The sequence below is a fragment of the Cariama cristata genome, unplaced genomic scaffold (genome assembly GCF_000690535.1).
Source record: "Cariama cristata isolate BGI_N322 unplaced genomic scaffold, ASM69053v1 scaffold17555, whole genome shotgun sequence".
Taxonomy (NCBI): domain Eukaryota; kingdom Metazoa; phylum Chordata; class Aves; order Cariamiformes; family Cariamidae; genus Cariama; species Cariama cristata.
Window position 1 is genome coordinate 39,042 of NW_009617159.1, and position 13,671 is coordinate 52,712.

Here is a 13,671-nt window from a genome sequence, read left to right on the forward strand (position 1 = left end):
CAATGCTCTTGTGTGAACCTCAAAGCATCAAGCTAGCCTGGAGGGGACCAGCTTGTCAAAGGTTTGGGATGAGACAGGAGAGGAGTGAGCTATGCCTGAGCCAGCTGTGGTGCAGGCAGTGCTGGGCAGAGCAGGATCTGGGACTTCAGAGCAGAGCAGTAAAATGGGAAAGGGGCAGCTTCATTGTCGAACATGAAGAGGTCTGCATCAGCCCTGGAGCAGGAAAGGGCCATCTGACAAAGCAGCCACCTTATGGGTGAAAAACAATGGTTGGCAGGGAGATAAGGCACTGCAGCAGTGCAGGCTTGGGGGCTGTTCCTAATGAACTGAGTCCTGTTAACCTGTCAGTCAAAGAAAACCTCCCCGTTCACACACAGCTTAGCATCTCTTTGAATCTGTAGCTGAGAACAACGTCAGCAGCCACTGGATCAGATAGCTATCTTTTCCTTCGCTTGCGTTAGAATAGGAGGAGGGGGGAAAGGAAAGAGAAAGAAAGAGAACTTATTCCACATAAACTTACAGAGACCCAAGGAAAAGCACTTGACTCAAAAATCTTATACGACACATTTCGAAATATATGTTTACACAACGATAAATGTATAAACAACAAGTCCATGGAGCTACTGCAAATCCAAATAGAAAAGTGGCTTAATTATATGTGCACCCTTTAAACCCACTGCTGGAAAGATTATCATATTTGCATTAGCTAGATTTGTTTTGTGTTGGTGGGAGCAGAGAGAACGTCAAACAAAGACTGCCTGGAATTCAAATGCTCTTAGAGCCTGGAGAGCTGGATCCAGGCAGTGGTTTGTGATGGCCCCACCACAAAAGAGCACAAGCTCTTTTGCATATAAATAAATCTTAAGTATGAGCAAGTTCTGTGACATAGGTGTGTAAATACCAGTACAACAGCCAAATTGTGTGCCTACCATGGTATCCAGCACATGAAAAATATCCCAGTCCTTCTTCATTGTAAGCACTGCTCCTCTTCTGGTGTGGCCAGTGCCTTTTGGGGACTGTTAAGCTCTTATTATCAGCATACAGGAGAGGAAAGCTCATGTTTTTTACATGCTTTCCAGACTGGTCATTATTGAAAATAAGATGCTACTTTAGATGATCTTTAGATCTCTGTCATGGTGGCAGATTTTGCACTTTCCTTATGACATATTTTCAATAATGGAGCCTATGCACTTTGGCATTATTGCAGATTTACCTTGAATGGGTAGCTTCCTTCATGAAAAACCGCTGTAATGGGTTGTGGAAATGTCCATTGACAATTGTCCCTTGGTTGAAATGTTTAGACTTTGAAATGACTCCTTGTATTACTACAACGCTCACAAAGCTTATGATAAAATGCATAGAAAATGCTTCACATAACATCTGAGCAAGCAAGCCTACAACACTAGCAGCGATTTCTGAGTAGCCAGGAGATATCTGAAGCCTAACGTGAATTCTCCTGCTGGCTTTTGTTAGCATTCAGAAAGCCAAATGGAAAATGATCATTCTGCTTCATAGCAGGATTTCCAGTCATTGAAGTATATCTTTGTTCTGACTTGGAATGAAAATGAAACATTTCAAAGTTCTCTGAAAAACAGGCATTAGAAAAAGTGTTTGGAACATTGAAAAAAAAAAAAAAGAAGTATTTTGATCTTTCCTAAGCAAAAGAAAATTGTGCTAGAAAAAGGATACTGGTAACCCAGAAGTCCTAGAGGCTTTGGAGGTATTGGCTAGGCACAGTGTCTCTGTGCTGATTTCTTCAGGCCTCCTAACCCAGCTGGTTTCCTGTGCATCCGCCTCTAGGAGAGTGGGTTCCTTGGGACATGGCCATGAGTTTATTCAGGCTCACAAGTTCCCACGGGACCTAGGAACTTAAAGTGTTTTGGATCCAGTCAAATCTAACAGTCAAGAGACAGACTGCGTCTTACCTGGCTTTAACCATACAAAAGTTAGACATCTAGTTTAAAGTAGTCAGCTGGCTTGCTGGCAGTCAATGGAGTGCAGTAGGCAGTCCCAGTGGGTAATTCAGACCATAAAAATTTTATACTGTTTGCTGGCATTTTGATGGTTCCCCACCGAGAGACAGGTTTACCTCACACAATGGTCCGTAATTGCGAGCCAATTAAATTGACATCTCTGAAAGTTTGGTTCAAGTTTTGCATTTCTCCCATCATTGATATAACCTGGGTGAAAAGTGGGTCTGCCACTCTGTTAATTGCACAGAGTGGCTAGAAATGAAATTCCATTTAGACTTCCTTCCTTCTTTCTCATCTCCCTCCCTTCCTCCATGTTGTAAATCTGCACCTGGTATAGCTGCAGCAAGAGATCTCAAACCAGGGATGAAAATCCACAACTGGCATGCACCACTGCCGTTTTTTCTCTGTGGTGGCATTATGCCAGTTTTACTCCAACTACAGATCTAACTTCTCCATGGGGGGGTTCTTTATAAGAAGAAAATTAAAGAATTGCAATCAATATGCCTAAACTTCCTTAGACTTGCACAAAATAGCAAGCACAAATCCCTTGCTGCAATTTTAGAAAAAAATACTTACATTGTCTATGCAAATAAAGGAGAGATCCAGAAAAGCAACTGAAATTTTAACTAGCCTTTGTGATTTGCAAGCTTATGGCATATGCTAAGAGCATTGCCTTTGGACTTCAGTTGCCACTGCTAACTCCCTGTACCTCCACAGAGGATGTTTTTAAAGGCCAACACCATTTAAATAAGCAAAGGGAAGCAGCAGCTTGTCTGCTCAGGGTATAAGAAAAGAGCTGAAACATTGCCTGCTTTTTGGGCTACTCAAATCAGAACATATTAAAACATCTTGTGCATCTGTCTTTGCTTTCTTAAAGCACCAAGACAGATTTAAGCTGTCATTAAAGTGTGTTATTGGACTAACCCATCATGGAATGCTGCTATGGTGAAGAAAATTTCTGCAATTGGTTTAAAAAAAGAGGTCACAGTAAAAATGGTGTTTTCAATCAGTAGTATACCCTAACACAGAAAGATATAGCTGAAGATAAGGGAATTTAACTTCCCACTCACAGCTAGCAAGAGAAAAATACAATTTCATACTCATTGAAAACTCATTTTTGGTCCCCAAAACCATCCTGAATATGTTGCAAGAAGCATAGACTGCCCAGTCATTTTAAACATGCATAGGAGTACACAATGAGGCAACAGAGGAATTTAATTGTCCCCTTAGAAATTTAAGAATACTCTACCAGTGCGTGACAGGATTCCAACCAAAACATAAGGACTAAATTGTTCTTCTGAAATAGCAGCATGACAGTCCCCCACAGGATGCATCTGGAAAGAAGGGAAGGAGTATCATTCCATGAAAGAAACAAATCTAGCCCAAATCTTGCCCCTGTTGAGTGGAAGATCTCTGCTAAAACTCTATTAAGTCAAATTTGGACTGAACTGTGACACTAAAAAAAAAAGTATCACTGGCTGCCTTTAGGTTACAAATCTACTTGCCAAACCTTTTAAGGATCACTGGTGCTGAGAAAGTTCAGAATGACTTTGTACATGAAATGTGTATTCATGACTGCACGCAGAGTAGTCCTGGAAATAGTCCTGGAAATAGAGTGGTTCTGGTATGCCCACAAAGCTGACGTCTCCAAAGAGAAACTGAGAGGAACTGCTGTAGAAAGGTGAGACTGAGAATTTATTTCTGGTGCTAAACGGTATCTAGGCAAGAAATGTCTGCTTATTTAGCAATTAAACAGCTAATACTCCAGGGAGAAAGTTGAGGTGGAAGGATGATATTTCTTTAGGTTTCTATCACTTGATGTTAGCCGTGGATCTAGTCTAGAGACCATGATCACCAAGCCAAAGCTTCATTCTGTTGAAGAAAGTTTTGCGGGCCTTAAGCACTTTCCAAACAGAGGAGAAATGGCAAGCAGTCTCTTTCTTTGCACAACAGCTTGGTAGATTTTTCATTTCTTGGATTATCAGAAGGTTTCTGTGTGGCAGTCACAGCTGTTGTGTTAGCAGATTTCTTCTTGTACTTATTGCTTCCAGTACTCACCAGCTCTGATTTCTGTGTCCTCCCCACTTGCAGGTGGAAGCACGCCTCCTGGCATAACTGCACCAGCTGTGCCTAGCATCCCATCTCCAATTGGGGTGAATGGCTTCACTGGCCTCCCGCCGCAGGCTAATGGGCAACCCGCCGCAGAAGCCGTGTTTGCTAATGGCATCCACCCTTATCCAGGTAAGCCAGACCAAAGCTATGCCCACAACCTGCTCCTTCTGTCTTAGGGAGGTTGTCTGTGTCCACAGGCTTTGCCTAACATGAGCCACTTCAGAAGGATTATACTCCACACCATCAGGGCTCACTGCGCACTGGTGTAGTTAGGGCTTACCCAGCTACAATTGTTATACACTTAAATCTGGATGATAGACATGAAGGGCATGTTGGAGGTGGAAAATCTTTATGCTGAAGAATTGAGTGCTCATCTGCTGGATGACTTGTCTGGTGAACACAATCAGGACACCCAGCATGTTTTACTTTAGCTAAAATTTGATCTGAGACCTCAGCAGTTCCTACTGGCAGATCTCCTAGCGGTACTCCCAAGGGTCTTGCTCCTGAGTAGGAGCCTTCCTTGAAGAAGCTGTGCTAAGCTTGTTTGCATTTCCTAGCACCCACTGTTCGTATGTCCTGCAGGGATTCCCTTGCAACCAGATGACTCTGGGAGGATTAGTTCAGAGGGTCCACATGGCTGCTGACCCAAGCTGTTCCATGCCTCAGACCATGTGTGCAGGCAGCATGTGTTGGTCCTCAAAGTGCTCACTGCATCCAAATCCTGTTGCCTTACCAGGCTTGGAGACTATACTTTACTATAGTCACAGAGCGGGCTCAGCTTCACCCTTTTGTGTCACACTACCAGAGAACTGCTCCTGGGATTCAGACTGTTACTAGCTCAAAAGATTCTGGCACTGAAGGAGTGATTTTGCAAGCCCTGTCAGTCCGGGATGAATGAGGGAAGTTAAAGGGTGCATATCTGCCTCTATATCTGTACTTACAAGTATATGGACACACCAAGAACTCAGGAGTTTACAAGTCCTTAATGTGCACCTACATTTTTTCAGCATCCTCAAGATTTGAGATAGCCCTCTCCTCCAAGCTGTACTTCTGCTAGGAAGACATTGTGTACCATTGCCGTACACATACTAATAATAACAATCATAATAATAAAAATTTAAGTAAATGTTACTAATTGATCCTAGGCACCAGCTGGCAAAGGAGTATTTTACCCTGGGGCACTCATAGATTGATCTAGTCTGTTAGGAAATCAAACAATGAGTCAGATGCTCCAGTCAAAAAGCCCACAAAACCCTTAAGAAAAAAATTATTTCAATCTCAGACAGTCCTGAAAACTCAGAATATTCAACATCACAGGGGACTTTATGAACTACAAGGAAAAATAACACATAACATAGAAATACAAAAGCCTTACCTAGTTACAGTTCAGACAAAGTCACTGGAAAAAGCCACCCTGCGAATGCAGCAAGGGAAAGCCCAGGTGTACTAAGACTATTAAAAAATAATTATCATCCTCCTCACACATACTTTGTAAACATTTAGCCATGAGTTCAACTTTAAGCAGAATTGAAATCAAAGGGCTTACTGTGCTAAAAGTTAGGCCTGTATATACGTGTTTGTAGCAGCTTAGAGGGATGGGGAGGTCTTGGAGGCTTAGGAAGGCATCAGAAGGTTGCAGGGAGCCTTTAGTATGCTCAGTGAGCTCAACCACAGCACCAAGAAAGCACCCTGTCTTTAAGGTTATATAAATATAGCCATCTGTTCAACTATCCATCTATCTAAGTATCTACCTGTTTGCCAGTCTGTCGTCTCTCTGTTTATTCATCCATTTCTATGTCTATCTTTTTTTCTGGTTTATCTAGCTCCTTTTAGCTAATCTTCCATGATCCATTACTGCAGATATCAGAGAAAATACCATCTTTCTAGATGAATCTTAGTGACTTGAGCTTTTGTTACTATCTCCAACTGCCCCGCTAATTAAAGAAAGCTTTCAGTCAGGTATTTCATCCATGATTATATAGAAGTCAATGGCCTTAATCTGATTCTTTCTGAGTTTTGGAGAGGCTTGCTCGGCCAGCAATTCACAGTAAGTCCCTGCACAAACACCAACAGCCTAACACACCAAAAGGTAACAGTCATCCTTACTCCACTTTGCTGCAGGCAGAGAGGCTCTTTTCCGCCGGTAAAGCTGACATCCAAGTAGTCTGCTTGGTGTAAAGTTTGGATTTATCTTGGTGTGTCTTCAGCAATATATTGGTCTTTCTCAGTGCTTAGCTTCCCTATAACTTAGTGACATCTTAAGTTATAGCAGAGGTATAAAGGGAACAGTACCAGGCCAAACCCTCACCTCTCATTTTACTTCTGCCTGTCCCCATTAGCAATGAAGCCCTGAAAGCAGTCCCCTTCGTAGCAGTTTGGGTGTAGGATGCATCATGCATTTGCTCCATCTTGTTCTCTTCCTTCTTATGAGCATTTATGCACTCTCCAAAACTTTCCTCCTTGTCACAAGCTTTATTGAGGCCTGGAGCTTAGCAGCATAAAAAAAGAAAAGGATTAGACATTCATATGGGTAATGAGAACATCCACAGCCATATTAGACTGGATAAAAATGTGGAAAGGACACAAACTTGCATGCTTTATGATATAAACCAGCCACTAATTGCTTGAGGTTAGAAAGAAATTTTCATCACTGGTCAGCTTATTCCATCATTGTTCATTATGGGATTTTTCACACTTTACTCTGTAGCATTTGTTACTGGCACTACCCTGTGGTTCTGCATGTCTGTGTTTCCAAATGCAAGGGTAGAAATAGAATACTAAAGCTGAGCATGCAATTGCACTAACATTATAGAGAAGAAAAGAACATGCCAGTCCCTATCCAAAGTCAGCATCTTCCAAACAACTTTCTTTTATGGTATATCTCTCATTCTGAAAGTGGCTAAGACTGCTGCAGTATTATGTATATAACCATAGTCTTGCTATGATTATGACTTGCCATATATTGTTTAAAGCCTGAATTTTGCTCTCAGACAGTCTTTCATACTCTACAAAAAACTCAAATGTGTGTTCACACCGTTATACCCTATAGCAGAATGTTCTTTGTTGCCTGAAAATAGCAAAACAGGACAATCAAAATCTCTAGAGGCATGACATCCACATCATTCAGATGCAAATAAATCCCATAAATTGTGCAGTTTGTCTATATGTCCACCTTTGTGTCTAGCTATAATATTTTTGATGCTGCACCTAAAGGACTCCAGAATTCCACAGTCTTTTCACTATAAAAACAGGTGTATATCATGTAATTGTATTTACTCTGTAGTTTCACTCTTCTTTTTCTGTCTTCCCCTGTGCTGTTTTTTTAAGATGCCTTTGGAGCAGGGACACACATGATATCATTTGAGACAGACTACTGAACTATCCATGGCTTTGGGGCAAAGGTCAGAGCAGGTTCAATGTCCCTACTCACCAGGTCTCTGATCACAGTCCCAGTCCCTGCAGGAATTAGCTTTTTCTGTGGCTCTGAACAGGTTATAGAACCATGCGGTAGCACAAGAAAACCCTTCCTTGCGGGCATCTCTTTGCAAGCCATGCTCTCACCTTCTCTAAGATCAGCCAGGGCATAAAGCTTCACAGTGCACTTTTTTGCATGGACAGAATAACAAGGGAGTAAATATTTCCCCTTCCACTAGTCTGAGCCCCTTTAGAGATCTGACCTTTTGTGTATTAATGCCAGCCCTTTAGTCTTTCAGCTTGCAGAGCTATTGAACATGGCAATATGTCACAACATATAGTGGGGACAAAAACGATGATCTGTTGTGCCATGATCTTGTGAGTCACTTTGCAGCAGTGCAAGAGCATTTGCCATTTCCACATTAGCCATAGTAAAAGAGATTGTGCGCTTCTGCCAAAGTTTTTTAGGCAGCCAGAGCCCAGTGCCTCTCTTTTAACAGTGTGTGATGTGCAATAACAGCAGAGGCCATCTGCATTGGCTTCTGTTGTATATGACACCATCAGCACTCTGATCTCCAGTAACAGGTCCTGCTCTATTGGATTGCATTGCAAGGGACTAGATAAAATACTCTCTCCAAAAATAAAGCCTCCTTGGGAAGAGAAGGGGAGGGAGAGATGAGAAAATGGGGAGACCAAGGGGCAGCAAAGAAGAGAGAGAAGGAATTGGCTGCCAAAGGATCAGTGAAATGAGGGAACTGGAAGGAGGTACAGAACAGAGTCCCTAGAAAAGAGTGAGGACTGTTCTGTGGTCTTCTGCCCAGTGATGTGCCCAGAAACCAGTGGAAATACACCCCATAGCATCCAACAGCTCCCAAATAAACTTATCCCTCCTGGGCCAAGGGATATCCAGCTTCACCAAACCCAGGGATGGATCCAGTGATATGGCAGCTCTGTAGGGCCATTCCCCAGATGGGGAATGCTTTCCAGGATGCTGAGTTCTTCAGTGCATTTGGTCTGGGCTTATGTTGTTGAGGAAAACAAAAGCAGAGTTCCTTCAATGATTCATAATACATTAAAAATGTGTCATCTCATTTACTGTTCTCAGGCACACAGTGGTTCTGTTTCTGAGTGCCCACCACTGCCAGGACTATCTCTCTCTCTCTGCTCTCTGCAGACACAGCAGAGGTCCCCCCACTCCCTGTTGGTTACACTGTGGGTATGCCTGGGCTAGCAAGCTCCACTTCATACCCTATTTGGGATCCAGCCCTCTCCAGTGAGGAGGACTAACTGTCAGTATGAATGGGCAGCCAAACCTTTATGACCACGTTTCCAAGCCACCACTGAGATTGCCAGTAAAGGTGTCCCCCACGGGTGAATTCTTCTACTGTAGAAACTCATGCCTTAGGAACTGAACCGAGACCATCTATTCATTTTCCTTGGCTCAACAAAGAGCTATCAGGCGGTAACCAATTTCACCCGTTGCCAGCAGAGACAGGATTCAAACTCCATCTGTAATTATTATCATTACCCAAGCTAATTTTGTAGGGGAGGAGTTGCCGGCACGCTAATATGACAGCCTTATCTATTAGCCTGTCAATTAGCCAGCAGCGCTGCTGTTGGGCAGACTGCTGCTCTGGACCAGTCAGCCCAGGATCAGTCCTGATCACGACAGACACCATCCAGTGGCATTGGGCAAGATCAGGACTTCTTTCATCCCAGCACCCACCCTGACATTTCAGTCCTGAAAGGTGTCAGACAAGACAAGTTTAGAGAGGAGATGAATCAGAAGAACAGAAAAAGAGTGACTTGTCTGCACCTGTAGGAGGTCCAGGATGAAAACCGAGCCCCACAGCATTTGGTCCAGACATACACCATGCCCTAGAAATGCACCTGGCTCAGCAGCCCTGAGGCTAAGTTACTTGCTATGGGAAATCTTTGGCTGTGTTGTGTTTGTCCACCCTAAATCTCCAGGTGAGAGCTTTCCCATTCATGTTTTGTATCAGCAGTTCCAAAACTGCAACAGTGAGCACCTGAAACATCATTATGACTAGGAAGCATTTATTTGAACCATTTGTAATAGTCTGCCACATGCCATAAACCACGCTTTACTGGTAAAATAAATAAGTGAAGGAATGCTCTCATTAAAAATATAATAACAAGTTGCCATCTTCAATTGTAGTCTAAACTACTTTAATGATGCCATGTACTTCCAACAATCATGCTGCAGCCATAATGAATGAGGTTGTTTAAGGCAGTTGCGGGAGCCTTTCCAGAGCCCAAGTATTTTCTCCTCTGATCTGGAAGACGGTGTAAATACAAATCAGGCTGTGTGCTGATGTTTTCAGAGGCACCTAAGTGAGTTAAGACCTTCCACTTTATTTTTAAAGGTGATTTAAACTAAGCTCCACAAATATATGGTCTTAGGTTGCCATAATAGCTTTTAAAATGTGACCCTGACTTACGTGTTCATGGCCTTAGGCAAAGGGAAGTCTGGTCCTGTCTCTGCTGTTGAATTGGTTTATCGCCTTGGCCAGCCACCTCCACCTTTCTGCATTTCTGAGTCTTCCGTGTATTTCTGACTTTGTCGACTGGAAGCTCTTCACTGTCTGACATGACTTCTATGATGTTTTTGTACAGCATTCATCTCAGCAAGGGCCTGATTAAGGATGGGGCTTGGAGGTGGGACTATTAAGAAAATAATAAAGACAATTCTGATTTCCAAGGATTAACTATATGAATTTTATAGTAGGTCCATACGTTGTCCCAAACATGCATCTACAACACCCGGGAATGCTATCAAAAGGGCTTTTCCAACTAACAGGGTGGAGCAAAGGGCACAAATGCCCTGGATTTCTTGGTTCCTTTGATGTGTAGGGGAAGAGACAGTGGGACAACGTGTCTTTGACTGAATGGTGTCCAGCCCTTAAATGGCAAAACGAGACTATAAAACACAGGATCAGTCTCTGTTTTCTGCTGGATCAGCACATTCTTTCTGTTATTGCAGTTATTGTTGTGTCTGAATACCTAATTAATTACAACAGTAAACGCTGGCTTCTTTAATCACAGCATCAGCTGTCCTAATCAATCTTAATAATATGGAATCTGTACTATAGCACCCATGAATTTTAATCTACATAAATTTCTTAAGACCTCTCGCAAGCTTGTTGTACGAAATGATATAATTATGGATATAGATTAGGGCTGTAGAGAGTGATTTAAATTGGATTTAAGGAGAAGGTGAACAGAGCCCTCCCACTCAGTTATTTATTTATTTATTTTAATCCCGGCCTTCACATAGATTTATTTTTTCCTATCATTATTTTATTTCCCCCCTCACTGACAGAACAGCGCTGCCTCTCTTTGATCACCCTCCTCCCCCATCCACCCTCCCAGAGGTGATAGTGGCCAAGCTGCTGCTCCTGGGAGAGGTGTAACACACCTCCAGGACAGTGAGAATAGATGAGAATAGATGGGGCATAGCACAAGGCTGTGGATCCGGGTGATATCACGTTTTTGTAGACCTGTAAAGGGAGCAGCTCTGCAAAACAGAGTGAAATAGATGGAATAAAGCATGTCTGCCAAGAAATGCATAGGCAATCAGAAGCAGGGAGTGAAGAGGATATCATATAGATGTAAGGTTTGCTGGCTTCTTCCACCAAAGTGAAATCCCAGGGTGTCTTAGGGGCCAAAAATGTGCCAGACTCTGCTTTTGTCTCCCAGAAACCCTAGACCCTCTGATTTCAGAGAGCAGATCTCCTTGAGTTTCTCTTATCCCAAGCTGGGACAAAGACACTGTCCCATACCCCACTGAAGGGGATGGACTGCCCGTTTTTGATCACTCGGGCAGTAACCATCATCCTTTTTCCGCACCACTCATACTGGCTTCAGTGCAGCTCTTCCTGATTTACTCTCCTGACCACCACATCACACTCTGACCCTCTGTCCCCGACAATCCTTTTCACCTGGGACACCCGTATAACAGCTTGTCTTGGCCATGCGCTGTAGCCGGGTTACTGGCATCTCAGGAGGGATTCTTTACAAAGCATCACTTAAACTGATTTTATTTGTTTTTAACAACGTGCTTCATTCTGCCATCTCCATCCTTTCATTCTCTGACAAAAGCTAAATATCGGGCCTAACACTAGCTGAATGACCCTTTAAAAAGTTGGATTTCTATCTAGAAATATATCAGTAGTAAGAAAGCTTCCTGGTGTTAATTTTAAAGCACTGGTATTTCATGCTGACTTGGAATATCATCCCTGGTTTTTGGCATCAGGCAGAGGACTTGGAAAGTGACATTAATGGATCTACTTTCTTTGAAGGACTTGGGAGTCATTTCTTGACTTCTGCCTAATGAGTAAGTGCTGCCTTCATTAAATTTATATTTATGGGCATATAGTAGGTCATTGGCTTGTTTTATGTCTCCAGGTTTATGGAAGGTTATCTGCCATGGTCACCTTGTGGCATCTTGGCCAGGATCATCTTGCAAAGAAACAATTATATCTGAGCAGACTTTTTCCCGTGGAGATATGGAAATGATCAAATTATTATAGACGCGATGTCTAAGGATAAGTCTCTTTCCAAAGTTACTATTAGCATCTGTTTTCACAGTACACCTTTAGTTTGCCCTGGCAAGTCCAGATCCTCAGCTTCTGCAAAGCAGCAAGGCTACATGGACCTCAGAGAGGCTGACATGATTGGTATTCGTCCTCTGGCCTCTCAGGAGTCTCTCTGCTTCTTTCACTTCACCAGCTCATCTTCAATGCGTATATTACATCACATCACATTTAATCTCTTAAATGTCTATATGTTGGACATAAGATCTCCACCAATCTGATCACAAGGAAAGCTATTTCAAATGTTGTCTACGGGCATGTTTGCACAGATAGTCATTAGCACATCGATGTTGATGTTACAACTTAGAGATGTGCTAGTTGTGGTCCAAAAGCCCCTTGAACATGCTTTATGATATCCACATCTTCATCTAGTGTCTCCTATATCCCTATAGCCCTTACCAGCCCTTACTCAGCTATTTACCTTCTAGGCCACAGTGGGTTTACACCCTGGCACAGACACCACTCAGAGGAGCTGAAGTCTGTTCCCAGCCCCACACACCCATGTTCAAAAAGTGTTTGCAGTAACAGAGAAGTCTGGCCAGCTGAATGGGGAGAAAGGGTGGATGAGACAGGGTAGCCCTCTTACCTTAGCGGAGCATGATCTGTGTGAAGGCCACAGGTGTGCACACCCTATTAGGTTACATATATCTTACAGAGGAATAAAGCAGCCTTTCCTCATGGTCTCCTTGTGCAGAGATACATAAATGATTCATGTCCCCTCATCACTTTGAATTTTAGCACATGGTGTGCTCCAGCCTACAGTCACACGTAACCCCTGCGGCAGGTTGACCCTGGATTGTGAGCCCCTTGTATATCTGAGCCCTTGCTGAACTTCTTATGGGTTATTAGTATGTAGAAGGGCTGTCACTTTACTGAACACAGCATGGCCACAACTTTCTCAAATGTCTAATCTGTGTCTTGAGATTTCTGGATCAATCCCAGCCATTGGCTTCATCCACACTACAGCTGGGAGCGCAGGCAGTTATGCCCTTTGCTAGGCTTAATTCATCTGGCATAGTGAGCAGCAGCATGAAGATAAGCTCATGGCTGCCCAAGCTGCCTTGGCTTCGTGCCAGGGTACCCAGCCGGCCCTGGAGTCTGTGTCCCTGCATCTTCATAGGCTGTGTTGGCCAGCATGGACACATCCACTGTACCGAAGTCACATCTTCATTTGCTGAGTAAACACACTCTTTGAGCTAAGGGAGACGAGTTCTTCAGTAAACAAAGGCCATCACTTCTGTTTTTAAGAGCTCCCAAGTTAAATTCCTGCAGATGGTGACTCACCACAACTGCTTTTCTCAAACAGACAAGGTAGTGTATGAGACTACAAGGAAAACACAGAGCCCCAAGTCAGTGGTTGCTGCCTCCCCATGCTGTCTAGTCCTACAGCCTAGGGATGCGTTCGACTCTGTTCTTTTCAAGAACGCCCAGGGACAGTTGAGTCAGTGTTAAGGTCCTGTGTGTTAGACCAGCCACCTTGCACCTTCTTTACCTATGAGTAAGTGATTCCCAGCTTGGAGCAAAGCTGACTGAAACCAGGGGAGACTCTTCCTGCT

At 43.2% G+C, this 13,671-nt stretch overlaps 1 protein-coding gene across 1 annotated transcript in view; it reads left to right on the forward strand.

Moving 5' to 3' along the window:
- Positions 1-13,671, forward strand: part of LOC104161873 (CUGBP Elav-like family member 4) — an 80,312-nt gene that overhangs the window by 34,223 nt on the left and 32,418 nt on the right. Inside the window, exon 5 of the mRNA XM_009700448.1 lies at positions 4,065-4,214. Coding sequence (XP_009698750.1) covers positions 4,065-4,214 — 150 coding nt within the window. The remainder of the gene's footprint in view (positions 1-4,064; positions 4,215-13,671) is intronic.